At 47.5% G+C, this 17,757-nt stretch overlaps 1 protein-coding gene across 1 annotated transcript in view; it reads right to left on the bottom strand.

Moving 5' to 3' along the window:
- Positions 1 to 17,757, bottom strand: part of Slit3 (slit guidance ligand 3) — a 587,052-nt gene that overhangs the window by 98,163 nt on the left and 471,132 nt on the right. Inside the window, exons 11-12 of the mRNA NM_011412.3 lie at positions 15,312 to 15,383; positions 10,858 to 10,929 (exon numbers count right to left, since the gene is read on the bottom strand). Coding sequence (NP_035542.2) covers positions 10,858 to 10,929; positions 15,312 to 15,383 — 144 coding nt within the window. The remainder of the gene's footprint in view (positions 1 to 10,857; positions 10,930 to 15,311; positions 15,384 to 17,757) is intronic.

Raw genomic sequence — 17,757 nt, 5'->3', positions numbered from 1 at the left:
GCACCTGGCCTTGCACCTGCACCTGGCCTCACACCTGCACCTGCCCTCGCACCTGCACCTGCCCTCGCACCTGCACCTGCCCTCGCACCTGCAGCCTTGGACAAAGGTTGGGAGTGGTGGCGAGCATTGCACTTTTCTGTTTTAGAGTTCAGAGCTTCCAGGCATCACAAAGAAGAAAAATCATTTGGCACAATTGTTGTAATGCTTTAGTAGATGGAGTTAGGGCGATTTTTGATTCAGAGAACTCCCTGGAGCTTGTTTAGATCACTGATTTCATAGGAAATCTAGTAAAAGTTATAGACCATCTCCCAAGGAAGAAATGTGTTCATGTATAGGCACAAACATGCAAACACACACACACACACACACACACACACACACACACACACACACACACACTTTGTCTTTATCATAACCTCATACCTTCATCTACTACCCTTCAGCCCTCTTGGTCACCTGCTGTCCCTCAGGCACACTCTAACCCCTTTCTCCATCCCTTTCAGCACAGCTGGCCTCTCTACTCAAATGGCATCTCCTCAGAGAGGCCTGCTGTGACCCGCTCACCTTCCTCAGGAAAGCTGCCCCAACCCTCTTGGCCCTCAGCAGGGCCCTATCATCCAAGTATTGTCTCCTATACAATTCCTTCCTGCATCTCACCTTAATCTGTGACTTGAGGATATTTATTAGTTTCCTTGTTTGCCATGTGTGCAATCTGGTGTAACAGAAATGCCATTTCTTCAATCTCCCCCTTCATTACCAAGGTTTATTCTTTTTTAGGGCATATATCCAGCTCCATATACACCTTCAGGGGTCTCTCTCCTTGAAGATAGATCTGAGTTTGGGTTCAATACTGGGGGCCCTTTCTGCTATGATCATAGCTTTTTATACCGTTCCCTCCTTCACAGAACAACACAGGAAGTGCGTGAAGCACTGGCCCAGCAGATGCTCTGAGCACCACAGACAAGTTTCAGAAAGCAGTGCTGCTAAGTCAAGCAAATTTGGCTGAGCATTTCCTTTATGGCCCTAGACTGACTGCTTGTGCCCTTGAAACTACAGTGAAATCATTTCTCATGCCTTCTTGAAGGAGAGGGAGAAGAACCAGAGAGTAAGAATGTTGAATTTTTAGATACCACTTCTTATGGCAGACTCAGAGCTCCCGTGGTGGTGAATAACCAGGGATTCAGAGCTGACCCCTTGCTTTAGGAGCATCTCTAAGCCATAGGACACAGGGACTGGAGTTAGCAAAGGTAGAGGGGCCCCTGGGTGGCAGCCTTCCCTCCCTTACTGCAGGCCTGTTTCCCTGTGCTAGCCAGGTGCAGGCAGGCAGCTGTGGCCATGACAAGCAGAAGAAGAACAGCCTGTTTAATCTGGCTAATAACGTGCAAGGTCCCTAGGGTCCCCACAGATGTCCTCCTGCCTCAGAGTGAAGAAAAAAATTTTAAAAAGCTCACGTTGCTAGAATATTCTTTGTTTTCCAAAGTGCCTTCCTGACCCCTGTTATTCTCACTATAACCTGGGCAGATGGGCAGCGCCATCTCACAGTTCCAGGCGAAGAGACTGAAGCAGAGAGTCTGAGGGCTTTTGCAAGGTCAGGAGAGTTTCCAGGGAGCACGCCGTGAGGAATTATGATAACCAGGTCTCTAGAGGGCTCAGCTTCTTCTTTATGAATGTCTTAGCTACCCTGCCAATCTGCCCATCCTCTCTGTAAACCCGCCCCCCCCCCAACAATTTCCTGGGACTCCTGTATTAGACTGTGGTCAAGGTCATTCTAGGTGGGGGGCATTTGAACAAGGCTGCAATATGAACACAATAAAATTCAAGCAATCATGTTAGAAATGGGTCTTTCACATACACACTTTTACCTTATTTTTAAAATCAAATCTATTAGTTGCTTTTTGTACCCCTGCCCCCTACAAGACAGGGTCTCACTATGTAGCTCTGGCTGTCCTGGAACTCACTCTGAACATCAGGTTGGCTTCGAACTCAGAGATCCGCCTGACTCTGCCTTTCAAGTGCTGGGAAGAAAGGCATATGCCATTATGCCTGGGTGTTTTATCTTTTAAGTCATTGGTAAATGATTTGTTCTAAATATTGATAGCCAAGGCCTTTGGGAGCACCATTATGCCAGAAATGTTAAACTATTTAATAAAGAGACCGGGATGACTTAGCTAATGGTTTGAGGATCCCTTCTTTCCTAACATTTTACAATAAGATTTTCCTATGCGTCAAAAGTTAGAATTTTATGCAACCCCCCTCCAACCCACTCACACACCTAGAGTAGATTTTTTTTTTTTGGTCTTGGAAAACAAATTCCAAAACCTCTGGCAATGATTCAAATGACACATTCACAGACAGGACATGATGCTCTCTGCCACGGTCTGGAGCTTTTTTCAATTGTGTATCTCCCCCAACCCCCACAAATCCCTTTTGGACCTCTCTGGCTTAAGAAGGCTTTTTAGACATGACGCCTTGTTCCAGATTCATGAGCCCCACAGCAATACTTGGTACTGGGAAGCATTTGAGTTAGACAAAGAAGATGGCTCTGGAGACAGAGAAGGAGCAGCTCTGACCTGCCTGGAGAGTATTTACCCTGCATGGATCTTGGCAATACTCCTGGCCTACCAGGTCCAGCTTGGCTTCATTTGCTCATCTGGGTGCTTCTCTGTCTCCCATTGCTCCTGGATCTCTCAGCACGGGATGTTCTTTCAAAGGGGTGAAATATCACAACAACCCAGGCTGGCAGAGTTACTAAGAAACAGAGCTCTGGGTGCAGAGCTCATGAAGCAGGGGGCAAAAGAAGACAGAGAAGGGCATAGGCTCCTGGACACTCATCCTCTTGCAGCTGCTCAGCTCCCCAGGCGTGATGAGGAGGTGTTGTGAGAGATAAAATTAAGCTGCTTACGGAGAATTAGTCACTGAGGTAGCCTCAGAGCCTCAGCATCAGCAGGATCTAGCAGCCTGTCTCTGTTCTCTCTCTTTGGGGGAAGAAGATTGGCAGCTACTCAACTTAGTCTGGCTTCCATAAAAGGAGCTCTGAGCTATCTGGTCCATGGGAAAGAGATGAGGGCATTCAAAAAACACCAAAAGACGGAGCCAAAAGAACTATCAGCTCAGCATCCCTTGTCTGAAACGCTTGGGACCAGAAGTATTTAGGATTTCAGACTGTGGAATATTGTGTGTGTATAGTGGAAGATCTTAGGGAAGGGACCCAAATCTATATTCATTTACATTTCATATACACCTTATATACAACACCTGGAGGACATTTTCTATAATGGTTTTTGCATGCTGCTGTTTTGACTGTGATCTGTCACGTGAGGTTAAGTGTGGAATATTCCACCTGTGGTATCATATGGATGATCAAAAAGGTACAGATTTAGAAGTTATGGCTTTGGGGATTAGGAATGCTCACACTGTCTCTGCACTGGACTTTCGCAATCAGAGAATGGCCATGGGCTTCTCTTGTGGGCTAGACAAGTTAATTCTCTTCCTTTGGAGTAAAGACCTCTACAATGTTTGATCTGCTTTGATTGATCCTCCTTTGAGGAGCAGTGATGTAAATGTGTGTAGAAACCACATAGAGAAGGCTGGGTCATTGGTGGAGGCCACACCCATGCACCAAATATTTCCCACACAAGAACATCCTGATCACCTTCATTTTTACAATGAGGAAACCGAGGGCCAGAATGATGACAGACTTGGTCAAGCTACCTCAGCCCGTGTGATTTCAAATCTCATCTCCTATCCACTACCTAACATCATATATATATATATATATATATATATATATATATATATATATATATGCATGCACTTTTTCTCTTCTGTATTCCTTATCTCCAGTGCATGCCTAGTTCTGCTGGCCTTGAGGTGGACAGGATATACTCGGGAGACAGATATCTGGTTGGGTCTAGGTGACCCCGCTCATCTCTTGGGAGTAGAGATGTATCTCAGCTTGGGATGTTCACCACACTGTAACTGATTCAAGTTTCTTTATCTTGTAGTTGTGTGAGGCGGGCATTCTATGTTCAGGGAGAGCTAAGTGCTGATGAGGGAGACAGTGCGTGTGGCTCACGGTCGCCTCACTCTGAAGCTTTTCTGCATTCTGAGACGAGCAGGAGACAACACCCGGGTTGTTCACCCAGAGGCCAGAGGCCATCTTTCACAGCTGAAAACACTGACTCCCCAACTGTTCGCAGAGAAAACCCAACTCTCTTTTGAGGCTCCCAGACCAGCACACCAAAGGAAACGCAAGAGTCAATCAAGAGGATGATGAAGCCGTGTGAGGAGTAACCTGAGGGGTTAATCCACGCTAAGCACTAGCACTGGCATTTTACAAATATCTGATCCTCCATAACCCTACATGGTAAATGCCACCTCTACCTGCCAGATAACACTGGGAGACACAAAGACATAAACTCAGGTTGAGTAGTGGTCCCTGACCTGTGAATGGTAATCTAACCATTCTGTTACTCTGATACCCATCTGCTCATTAAGGGAAGGTGCCAATCACCTAAAGCTATGAGGAGGTAGAGGTAGAGGTTTCTCCATCCAACTAAGTGATGATCTGGCAACAATATAACACAAGAAGAGCCCTGTTTTCCCATGGGAGGAATGGGAGGAGAAGAGCGCATAAGATAGTGTATGTTTATATTTGCATGCGTTAGCTGAGCCGTGCTACCACCTCCTGCCTTTGCCTGCTCGCTGGAGCACTTTGGACTTCCGCATATGTTTTATGTCAAGAGGTATTAGCACACATCCCATCGACTACCCAACGTAACAATGCTGTGGGGAGATAATCCTTTCCAGAAGCAGCTGCCTACAGGAGAAGCAGGGTAGGGAGAAACGAAGCCAGAGCTCACTGGGGGAAGGAAATACCCCGAGTCTGGTATGGAAATGGTTCTTCTGACTCATGCCCTGCTCGGGGACTGGTCTGGCCTATCAGAGAAGGCTCAGGCACTCTTGCTGCTGGTAGCAGTGTGCAGCCTCATTTGTTCAAGGTTCAAGTGCTGTCGAGGAGGTGGACTATGGGTATAGATTAGCCCGTTGAGATCTGTAAATAAGAGCATAGTCTCTTTCCAAAGGCCACTGATGCCTCACCAATATCCACCACCCTTGCCCATACCCCATCCTCCAAGGCCTTTGCTGCAGGATTTGGACAAGACAAACATCTGGAGTTAGGTTTAGTGATAAATTGCATTAAAATCACCTTAGCAACTCCAGCTAGCCACGTGTTGATTTAGGGGCCCAGAGCTATTATTCTGGGTCGTATTTATATTCTCTACACCTGCTCAAAGGTCTGCGGGAAAAGGTGGTTGCCTTACTCGGCCTCTTACAGAGTGTTTGCTGAAGATACCAAGAGCAGATTCCAGATGCCAGAGAATACAGGCCTTCTCAGAAAACCAGTGTCCAGAAAGAGTGCAGCGGGCTTTCCAAGAGAAGGGGTGAAACGCTTCCAGGAACTATCCCTGTGGGAGACAGGGATGAACCCAGCCAGAACGGCAGCATTGTGAACTTTCTTTTCTTGAACTTGCAAGTCAGATACTGTTTGACAAACAAGGGCATGCAGCAGCTCCACATGAGGAGAAAGATGGCACCAAGGGCCTCCGGCATGACCTTTTCTTTGGCTCCTTCAGGGGAGAACACTTTTTAAAGGAAGTGTTATAAAGACTCTTTGCCAATAAAGTGTCCTATGTGTCTCTAGAGAGGTACTTGCTATTACACATGGGTATAAAATATTAGTACCGAGACCAATTAAGGGAGCTATTATGGACCCCTGACTAAGCTGGAGGATCTCCAGACATCCTTCTCTCATTAATATGCCTGTCTTCTCTTTTATTTCATTAGAATTAACCCTCTGCCATCCTAAATTTCTTTATCCACTGAGTGTAACTGGACTAATCTCTTTTCATGCCTCCCTCCCATATGAAATATGGGAAATGAATTTTGACCTTCAGTAACTTGCTGACGCCAGACTGAAGAAGACATGACTGATTTCTCCTGCCACAGTACAGAGGTTCTCTGGCCACGGCCAGGCTCTTCCTGGAGCTTGTCAGGGAATGCTCTGATCCACGTTATGCCAAACACTCATAGGAGGGCACAGGAGGAACCTTCCAGCTCCCAAGGTGGCAAAGGCGACACTTTCCTTCTCTCCTGATAATGGCTATGCTATTGTCACAGGCCTGGGGTTGTCATGGTGACTCCAGATGGAAATGAAACAAAAGCATGCAGCGTACAGCATCGCCATCCGGTGGCCTGTCTGAGGAACATTCCTATCTATCCACTCCAATGACACAGGAGGGCCCTAGGAACAGGGTTCAGTAGGGATTTTCTAAGAGAATCAGAGGAGAGCTGAGACCCAGAGCCTAGAGAGGGACAGCTATGACCTGTCTGTGAGGCAGTGGAGTGACCTTGCCTGTTTTAGTTCTGCTTGCTGCTCCACCCCCACCTATCGGGGTGGTCACTTTCCTGATTGTCACCTGGTGACCAATCAAGCCTTCAAGAAGACACGGAACATTCTAGGAGTTAGGGTTTTTCTTAGGACGTGCCAGATTCATAAGACGGGGGAGAATTGTTCCCTTAACAATGACTGCTGAATGGGAACTCTTTTTGTCACAGGAGAGGACTCTCCTTCACACCCAGCTTCATTTCTGTGTCTCGGGAAACAAGAGCTCCTAGATTCCTGGCCCTACAACTTAGATATGAGTGATCAACACCAAGTTAATTAACCCCCCAGTTTCCAGTCTGTAAAATGGGCCTCGATCAAAATACTTCCCTTGTAGCAGTGTCAAGAAGATTAAATGAGACTCTGCATCTGCCACTGCTTAGCACCAGTCCCGGGCGTATTAAGTGCTCAATCGCTGTTAGATGTCACGGATAGCAGCGTATTAGAAAGTGCCTGTGAAGTGCTGGTGAGGGGATGTAATCTATATGGAGTGAAGTTATGCTCAGTGTTCTGTAATTGGCATGTTGCTTGGCAAACTTCAAGAACCTCAAATGGTTCTGTCTCTCTTCCAAGAAAATTGAACAGGTGCCCGGGTTGTCTTAACTTCTTCCAGGCTGAAGACAGTCTGGTTTTGGTTTAAAAACCAACCTCATGGAGCAGGTTGAAAAGCCTGCATCTCTGATGGCTCCCTGATTCCAGCAACTTTCTGGGCCATGCCATGAGATCAATGAGTGTTAAATGAATGCTCCCTTTCCCCAGGGAAAGCCGTGACAGCACAGCTTGCAGCTGCCCATCAGAGAAGGAAACGACAGCCCTAGTGACATACTGACTGCTTTTCCTGCCTTGGAGACAATGGGCCTCTGAGTTACAGAGTGCAGGATCTCAGGACATCCTATCCGATGGCTGCCCACACCGATCAGACGGCTGTCACCTCCCATGTCCCGAGAGCTCATGGGGGTCAAGAGAAAGTAGTTAGGATTACAAGCAGGTGACACGTTCTGTTCTAACCATGGCTTCCCAGGTGTCTCCCTCTATCACCCAACTCCCTTCCTGGCAGTCTGGTTTAACAAGGAAGCTGATAGAGTGTCTTACATCTCCAACAACAGAAGCCGCTAGTAACAATGAATGTATGTTTACACAGTGAAGACTGCCGGACTGAACCGGACCTGTTTAGGATTAATTATAGGGAGGTACCCTAGCTATTCAGAAACATCTGAAAAAGGCATGGTGGGACTGTAGTACCAGCCGTGTGTGTGTGTGTGTGTGTATGTGTGTGTGTGTGTGCGCGTGTGTGCATGCGTGCAGCCCTGAGGTTCGTTTGATATGAGACATTGTAAGTTCAGCTAAGGATGCAGCTCTTGGGAAGATTCAGAAGACAATATATCAAGTTCAGGGTCAACTCCAAGGACTGCTGAAGCTTGCCTGTATAAACCCATTTGGTGCAGTCTCTGAAAGTGCCTAGGATACTATACTATTGGTGTTGACTGTCTGTCCAAAGGAGCATGGCAAGCAAATTGCCAGAGTGGGATGGCTGGGTACATCCTAAACTGGGCATAGCTGGAAGGATGGCAGCTAAGTCCAGAGCAGTCAGGAAGGGAGGGAGGGGTAGAATAGCCAAGAACAAACATCCACTTGGTCCCTGTTAGTGTCACAACAAGTTCCAGAAAAGAGAATATCCAGGACCTCTAGGCATGGAAGGGACATTTCCCCTAGAGACTGACCAATCATTCATTCAGGAGAGAGGGAGGAGGGGCGGAGGAGACAACACTCTCATGCTCTGCCTCTGAGTCAAAGGAGATGAAATTACCCAGTCAACCAGGGTATTCTAATCAGAGCCTTCTTATCAGACAATCTCCAGCCAAATGAGGAAAAATCCAATCTACAGCCCGCTGAACCCTAAATTTGATCTAATGGGGACCTGCTTTCCAACTGCTCAACAGCAGGTCAGAACCAGAGATGATGGACTCCAGCCCTGCCCGCGGGTTGCTTCTGGAAAGCTAGCCAGCCTGAGTTGTGTCAACTCCTGGTCTCCACAGAGGGAGACGCATTGCCTTTACCCCCTAGCCAGTCAGTTCCATCTGCTCAAAGTGATGCTGTTCAGCTGGTACTGCTTTCACAGCCTGGGGCGGGGAGGGGCGGGCTCATAACCTCCCGACTGCTGTCAGCTTATAGCAGAGACATATTTTCTTTGTTTAAAAATATGCCGTTCTAGAATCTTTGATAAACACCATTCACAACGCTGGCCCTTTGATGTCCAGTCCACTTTCCTTAGTGTAAATGGGCATGACATTGTTCTTCCAATGCATATCATTCAAGGTCATTCACAACAGCCTGGCTGGACACAGTAAACCCTAAATCCACCTCCAGGCAGATGCTATTGTTATTTTTCTCCTGGGGATTAATGGCTAGAGTTAACCAGCCTCCTGGTAGCGGTTATAACTTAGTTTCTCTGTTAGGAGCAAAGAACACCATCTGTGAAACACAGAGATCCTTGCAGAGCCCTGGCATGCTATTCTACAAAACAGCCTTAAAGAGCCACAAAGGGGCTGGGACCTTTGAACACAGATCTGCCTGCCTACAGCCAGACAGAATGAGGGAAAAATAGAGGAAGAGACAGGAAGATGCAGGGAACAGACAGAGCTCTCTCTCTCTCTCTCTCTCTCTCTCTCTCTCTCTCTCTCCCTCTCTCTCTCTCTCTCTCTCTCTCTCTCTCTCTCCCCCTCTCTCCCTCTCTCTCTCCCTCCCTCCCTCTCGTTCTCAGCTTTGTCAAACTAGTCTGATGGTTATTTGCTGGATCTGCAGCCCAGAAACTTGGACAGTTTATTCCTACATGACTTGCACTGTTTTATATCCTGGGACAATCTGTCCAGGGACACGGGAGTTTAGGGTGTGAAGGTCTGCAATGTGGAGAAGTAGAGAAGTCATTTCTTTCTAAAGTGTCCTTACAAGCCAAAGCCATGTGTTTCCCGCCCACCATTTATTGCTCTTGGTCCCATGTCTCCTACTCTTTCAGAGATCTGGCTGGACCACCTGGTCCATAAACTTATATTTTAGTTCCTCCTCACGGTACAAGGGAGGCAGAGCTTGGGAACCTCTTCTTTATTGGAAAGTAGAGGTGATAGAGCTTTTTTCTTCCTCCCTCATGGACCAAGTGTAGTGAGCCTGAACTCCCACTCATGACTCTTCTGCTTCAGCTTAAGCCCTGGAATTAAAGGTATCCACATCCTTGTCTGGCTTGGAGGTGATTTTTTAAAAGAAGACACTTACATACAAATCTACTTGAACTCCAATGCTGAAATCTTGTCATTCTGAGAGCCAGGAACCTTTAGAGACATCTGACCAGGGAGAATCTACCCACTCTCCACACTTACTTTGCTGTGTGAAGCAGGGCGAAGTTATTTACCTCTCTCAGAGTTGACATTCTCCCATGCTCATAGGACACACACACACAAACACACACACACACACATATACACACACATACATACACATACACACACATACACATACACACACATACACACACATACACACACAAACATACATACACACATACATACACATACACACACATACACACACACACACACACACACACACAGACCATAGCACACCAGCTACCTGATCAGTAACCAGGGATGACCCTCCTTCATCAAAAACATCTCCTAAAATAAGCTAAGTTCCTTTCTTTCCTTCCTTCCTTCCTTCCTTCCTTCCTTCCTTCCTTCCTTCCTTCCTTCCTTCCTTCCTTCCTTCCTTCCTTCCTTCCTTCCTTCCTTCCTTTCTTTCTTTCTTTCTTTCTTTCTTTCTTTCTTTCTTTCTTTCTTTCTTTCTTTCTTTCTTTCTCCATATCAGAGTTCAATTATCTTCTTCAAACATTTAAGCGCCAATGACCAGAATGAAATAAATGCAAATAAATAAGCCCAGAGCTTAAAACTTCCTTTAAATGAAATAAACATTTTCCCCACATCTTATCTTGCCAGAGAGTCACACTGCAGATTGGTTATGCTCATCGCTAATGGCGTCTCTCCACCCATGCCCTTCTTAAGGTCGCATGCCCACTATGGGCAGCTATTTCAGCTTTCAGAGTAGAGTTTGCCTTGGGAAGGTTTGGGTCCCTAAATTCTTAGTCCATCTCTTTAAATACATCAATTTCTTTCTTACTCTCAAGTCATGATGCATGCTGGGGTCAGGGTTCTGGACTGTATCAGGCAGGCTTCTGTGTACTGGCCCTGGTGTTCTGTGCCAACTCTGCCTCTCTGGTGACAAGAATGCCTTGGAGAGGTGAGATAGAACACACAGAGGCTTTGGTGTCTGTATAAAGTCCAAAGACTTCTCCAGAGCATGGCTTAACATTTCCAGTCTATAAGAACAGTCCCAGGGATGCAAGAGAGTAGACAGTTCTTACTCACAGCAGCTGCAGGGACACCAGCCCGTCAAACAGTCCTTTGGGAATCTCTGTGATCTTGTTCCCATAGAGTACCCTAGAAGGAAGCAGATGACAGGAATCAGCAGGATGCAAAGGGGGTCAGTTCTAGGGGCAAGATCTCAGGCCACCTGCTTTCCTGGTCGGCCACCTTCATCGCTTCCTCTTATGGCTGAGAGAGACAGGCAGTTCATCCTGTGTCGTGGGGCCTTGTGGGGGGCGATGCTGTGCTGGAGGTGAGGTACAGCAGGCTCCATCCTGATGCATCCCAGCCCAGCCCAGCCCAGCCCAGCCCAGTCCATCACCCCCACAAGGAAGAAGCAGCCCTTTGTGGTCCTCCTGAGCTGCGAGTGAGCGTGACTGGAGCCCCACAGTAAATAAGCAGTGTGGGAGGCCAGCCTGTGTCTTCAATGGGTATTGATTAGTCTGAGCCAGCCTATAGAATGTTTCCTTTTAATACCCCACTGCATCCTAGGAATTCCTGAGCTGGGTTTGTTTTACATCATCCATCTAGACAGCAGGGCTTTGGGCATGCGGGGGCATCTCCAGATGGCGCAGGCATAGCTGAGTTGAGGCCTGGCTCAATGGGGAGGCTGAGAAGTTTCACCGTCTCAGATGATGGCAGCTTCCACTCTCCACCCGCCTGTCCTTTCCTTTCAGATCTAAGAAGGAAGGAACTCATTTTTTTTTTCATTTCATTGTTCAGACTCACGGTGTCCCCTACACTGGTGCTCACTATTTCTGCCTTAATGTTTGGTGACTTGAGAAGCCTGGGAAAGACCAGCACCCCGCAGATCTCTAATCCTAGAACTGAGACTCTCTGGGCCTCTCTATCATCTCATGGCAGACTTTTTTTTTTTTTTTTTTTTTTTTTTTAAATGTCTCAGGGGTCCAGCCTCCTCTTTGATCAGGAAACAGATATAAAGAGGGCTTGGTTCCCTTCTGTTAGAACCTCTTCTCTTAGGCCCATTGGACACGCAAACTTTATATGCCCCAGTACAGGGGAACGCCAGGGCCAAAAAGGGGGAGTGGGTGGGTAGGGGAGTGGGGGTGGGTGGGTATGGGGGACTTTTGGTATAGCATTGGAAATGTAAATGAGCTAAATACCTAATAAAAATGGGAAAAAAATAGCACTTGTTCAAAACTATAAAAAAAAAAAAAAAAAGAAGAACCTCTTCTCTTGTCTAAGTCCATGATCACAGATCTAGGCTGACAGTCATTTGAGGAGGCAAAATTTTAGGAGGACTGAATGGCAAATGAGTGAAACAAGCTTGTCTCCCCCACTTCCAGAAGCCACTGGGAGCGAAGAGTGAGTTCTCCATCAGCCTGCGGGTGTGTTTCATTAATGCTCCAACAAATTAATGACTAAACAGAAGTCAGCATGATGGCGCGGGCTCACATTTGTAATTCATATTAATGTCCTACTGCTCACTGTGCCAAATGTAGTAATGTCACTGCCTGCTCCTCTCCATGGATGTCAGCGCTTCCAGAGTGGCAGAAGCTGCTGTGTGTGAGTGCAAGTGCTGGGGTGCTATGGTGCTGTGGAAGCTGGGGTTCTGGGGGCGCTGGGGGTGCTGGGATGCTAGGGTGCTGGGATGCTAGGGTGCTGGGGATGCTGGGATGTTAGGGTGCTGGGGATGCTGGGGTAGGAGTCTTCATACAACTCATCACTCCTTGGCATGGAATATCCTCAAGCCAGTTGGGCCAGCCACCTGCCTGTGCATCAGCCTCAAAGGTGCTGGCCTCCTGGTGAGTGGCTTCCCACCTGAAGCCTCAGTCTTGAATCTTTATTCCCTTCACAAGCCTTTCATGTCTGAGCCCAAGCAGCAATCCCTCTGGAGATGGCTCCTAAGTGTTTTAGTTAAGATTCCCAACCATCTATTTTCTCAGTTTGCTTCTCCTGAGCACTTACTGTTTTATGCTATGTTACTTATACGTTTATTTAGGCTTAGTTTATTATTATTATTATTTTATCATTTTATACATATGGGTGGTTTGCCTGTTTGAGTATCTGTTCACCATGTGTGCACTTGGTGCCTGCTGAGGCCGGAGGAGCACGCCAGATCCCCTGAGACCAGAATTACAGTGTGTAGAGTGAGCTGTCAGATAGGTCCTGGGAATTGAACCCTGGTCCTCTAAAAGAGTAGCCAGTGCTCTTCCCTGCGGAGACATCGCTCTAGCCCCTCTAGGTTCAGTTTTTAGGTTTCCCCTTTAGCTCTTGTGAATGTTTTGATGTTACAGGGCATGCCCACGGCTGGGTCTCTAGAGTGGAGAAAGAGCAAGGTCTAGTACAGTGAGCGTCCACTGAATGAATATCTGGAAGAATGAACAGGCCTGGGGTAAGGGCTCTCCACCCCTTTACCCTACACTGTCAGCTTCATGAGCCCTGAGAGCTGGTCACATTCTTAATGCCTCCAACCCTGCTGCTCCCTTACCCAGCAGGCATCTGCTAAATGGAGGATGCATAAGCAAGAGCTCAGAGGTGCTTCCCTTAATGTTTAGGAACACCTCCAGGTTCACTATCGGTATGCTGATTTCCTGTGGCACAATAGCTTCTGCAAGACAAGAATCATCCCACTATCGAAAGACAGTTCCCAAATCTTGGCTAAAGGAGAGCAGACAAGGAGAATGGAAGGGTTGGGGTGGGATCCTGGTGGCAGGGGCCCTCTCTGCTCTCCTCTACTCTGTGACACTCATCACAATAAGCAGACACTAATCTCACGCACCGCCCCGTCTTTGATATCCCAGCCAGATGTTCTATTCGATAAATGAAACTAATTTACTCAGCAGGCAGCAGACACCAGCTGAATCAGGGACTTCCTGTCCTCGGCCTCTGCTCAGTGGGATGGGAGGCTAGGCGCATCCCGTAACCTGCATGCTCATAAACTAGGCAAGCGGGCTGTGAAGAGGCAAAACACAGATAGCACGCCTGTGAGCACCCCCCACTTATTGTCTGGGGTGTCAGAGGGAACAAGGCACCAGATGACATAAATACATCAGTTGATGAAGCTGTCACTGTATGGGATGTTATACTTTCCATATTATATCCAGAGGGCTCCACAGCATGGAGATCAGGAGAGAAATTCTGCCCAAACACACTGGGCTCAAATCTTATCTCCCACACTCATTAGTGTGTTTTTAGATAAGTGTTTTTTCATTTAAATTAGCATGCTATCTCTTGTCCCTTCCTCCTGTGATGTGGGCCAGTATTCAGTTTATAGGGGTGGCATGTCAGGGGCAGGTTTGCTCCCCTGGGTGGATGTGTGAAGGCCAGAAGCTCACATCAACTACCCTCCTCTATTGCTTTTCATTTTACTTTGGAAACAGGGCCTTTCAGTGAACCTGGAGCTCCCAAGTTCAGCTAGCCTGGGTGACCAATGAACTCCTGAGATCCAGCCCTGCCCCTGTCCCCTGCCCCCTGTCCCAGGCTGTGTCCCCTGCCCCCTAGTGCTCTGTGGATGCTGGAGATGCTGCCTCAGGGCCTATGCTCGAGCAGCAGGTACTGTGTTCCCTTAATCGTTCCTTTAATCACCGTGTGCCAGATACAGTGTGAGGTGCCAGGGTTACAGATGGGAACAAAAACAGTGAAGGAGCTTAGATACCTGGCAGTAGATCCCAGGGTCTATGTTTTTTTGTGAGGATTCGCCCTGTAAGACTCCTACAAGAGTACCTGGTCACCATGAGCACTTGGTAAGTGCTGTCAATTATTGTCATTACTGTGATATGTCAATCATTGAGTCTGTCAGGCAAGGAAGGGATCTTCGTTCTGCCTGAGAAAACATGCAGAGAAGGCTCAAGTGGCTGCCCATCCCCTAAGTGAGCCGCTGAGGCACTGAGGACAAACCACACCTTCTGGGAGTCTAGTGGCTCTTGGTGGGTGAGGTAGGTTTGTTTGTTTGTTTGTTTTTTCCTGTCTCAGCACTGGGCTAAATAAGGGTTTTAAAAACCCAAGAAAGTACAGGAGATGAGATGGGGTGGATCTTTTCTAAACAATGAGCGCAAGGTTGGAAATAGCAAGAAAATCAGAAAAAAGGAAATACTGCCTTCCCTGGACAGGCTACAGATGCTAGGGAGGGGAGGGGGAAAAATGGGGGAGGGGGAAGAGAGGAGGTGAGCCATGGCCCTCATCTCAGACATACATTACCATTCTCTCTTCCCTGTCTCCCCTGAGACAGCACTGTGCAGCATGAGGTGGGAGGGGGAGTGAGGTGAGAGTCAAAGATGCATTCGAATGAGAAGCCAATAACTGGGAAAGCTGCCGGGCACTTAATCAATAAAAATAATGCATGTGAGTTGTAGAAATATTCCCCCAGATCAATTTCCCCCGAAGAAATATTTGTTTCTTTTACCAGATTGCCACAAGTGTGTAAGGCAACAGAAAGCCTTGATAAACACCTCCTGAAAAAATACGGACGCGCCTCCCACCCCTGCCCCACTTACAGCGACGTGAGTGATTTCAGGCCCTGGAAGGCATCTGGAGCGATGTCCGATATCTGATTCTTGCTGATGTCTCTGAAAACATTAATGGGAAAAGTCTGAGAACATGGCTCACAGGTGTGATAACGCTCTTCCTGAAGTATGCACCCCGCAGTTCAGCCATTCAAAACTGGTACAGATTAACTGATCAGTCAACCAATTTATTTACTTAGAGCACAGGGGCAGTGCCCAACGAACACCTCTCCTACTGCCCTGGAGTAATATATACTGCCTTTGTATGTCTTCCTGGGCAAAACTAAGAAATGCCCACTTAAGTCTTGCCTGTCACAGAAGGATATGAATATGTTGGTCACTACTGGTTAGTTGTAAAGGTACATCCAGAAGGTGTGCATTCTGGGCGTGCTGATGCCCTGTGATCCCAGCTTGGGGGCTAAGGCAGGAGATCGGCAGTTGGAGGCCAGCCTGGGCTACACAGTGACACGTTTCAACAAAACGAAACAAATAAAACCTGACCAAACCCCAACCAACCTCCCACAAAGCAAACGAAAACAACAAAAACAAGCAACAGCAATGAAAAAAAAAATGAACCCCAAACCAAAAGCAACCTCAAGCCAGGGCTTGGTCTTGGGTGCCATTATCAAGTATTTAACAGAGCAGATAAAGCAGCATGGGTCCCGCCCAACCCAAGGTCAGGCCAGGCTTCTTTCTGCATCACTTTCTCGTTGTGTACCGCAGTAGTGACTATCATCCTGAAAGACCGGTGGCATTTCACTTCCCCATCATTTCTCATTGCTGATCTGCAGGAGTCTCTGAGCAAGGTTCATGTATCCTCTCAGCCTTGTGATACAAGCAAACCATAAGACTCTCAGAGATTTGGCCCTGTCACTGGCTGCGAATGCTCCTCACTTGGGAACAAGCCCAGGGAGGTGACACATCCAGAGTTTAAGAGGGCTACTGTATGTTAGAGAAATCTTCCAAACACAGTGCGCCTGATGGCTAGTGTGGCCTCAAAGGGGCAGGTGCAGTGGCTAGCCTGGCCTTGAAAGCTCTAGGCAGTGGCTTAGCTTGGTCTCAGAGTTGCGGGTGCAATAGCGAGTCTGGTCTGGCAGATGCAGGGAGCCCTCTGCTGTATCCTTTCAACATCCCAGTGAAAGCCCATCCACAGGTTCCTGCTGATGGCCCTTGTGGAGGAGGACTGCTTTGTCTCAGAGTTATTAGCTCAGGGCTGGCCTCTGGGCCCCTGTCACTGGCAGGAGAGATGCACCAATTTCCTGCGACAAGAAACCTCTCCAGTTCCTTTCGCTCAACAAAATAAATCAATGGGTCCTTGCTTTTGTGTGGGAGAAGGAGGGCTGAGGGCTTCACAGGCCAACAAGGAGGAGACAAGTGTATACTGAGAAAAAAAGCACATCTGAGAAGATTGGTAAATGACGGCCTCTGGGGTGGCCAAACACCCAGCTGCCCAGCCTCTTAAACTCTCACAAAAGGAGTAGCTTTGCTTTCCTCCCTCCTATGCCTAACAGCCTAGAAAAAGGCCACGCTCCCCTATCGCCTGATTCCGCAGCCTGTAAGTTGAAAGCCATTTCCCAGGTTAAGGCTCCTTCGGCACAGCTGTCTGGTTTATCCCTTTAGCTGACGAGATCGCCTCAAACAAATCCAGATTGTGCTGGCAAACTCGCCAGCTTACACTGGGCTTTTCTTCAGTGCTCCATTTTTGTGTAAGGGTCTTAACAAACTGATCCCCTGGATTATCCTAATCGTGCTCCCCCTCAGGATGGCTCCCTAGTGAAGCACTTCAAAACAATACACAGGCTCTGCTCACATGAGAGGAGGCCCACTTTGACTCTTTCCCTCTTGTGGGATGTCGACTCATGGTGCTCAGACCTCTAGCAGATGGGAAGTCCCCCAGCACTGCCTTGGCTGTGTGGGAGACAGACTGGAGTTTTAGTTCACAATTAGAACTTCGGGCTCAAACCTCTTTGGGCAGTAACATGAGGTGAGGTATCTTCTGGTCTGGAAGTGATGGATGATGGGAGCCAGAAAAGTGATTGTTTGGTAGGAATAGACACTGTGGATGATCACTAGGCTTCCCCACCCCCAGTTTTTATTGTATACATTAATGTATTTGTAATGTTTTGGAATATGTGCTCCCTGTGGAATGGCTAAGTCAAGCTATTTGGCACATCCAAACCCCAGGAAATCATTGAGTATGACTTGCCAGGATACTTAAAAGCTACCCTCAGAAAATTTCAATGCATTGTTAATAACTACAGCCATCATGGTATAGGATACATCTTTTGAGCATCTTCCTCCTGCCCAGCTGAGATTCTCTACCATTGGACCGACATCTCTGGCACCAGCATTCCATCTCCACCCTGGCCCTTAGATGGTCATCCTACTTATTGCTTTTCTGAGGTGGAAATTTAGATTCATGGATATGATGGTCAGT

Source organism: Mus musculus, chromosome 11 (assembly GCF_000001635.26).
Source record: "Mus musculus strain C57BL/6J chromosome 11, GRCm38.p6 C57BL/6J".
Lineage (NCBI taxonomy): Eukaryota > Metazoa > Chordata > Mammalia > Rodentia > Muridae > Mus > Mus musculus.
Note: the sequence above shows the minus strand (reverse complement) of the source record. Positions and strands in the feature narration are given on the sequence as shown.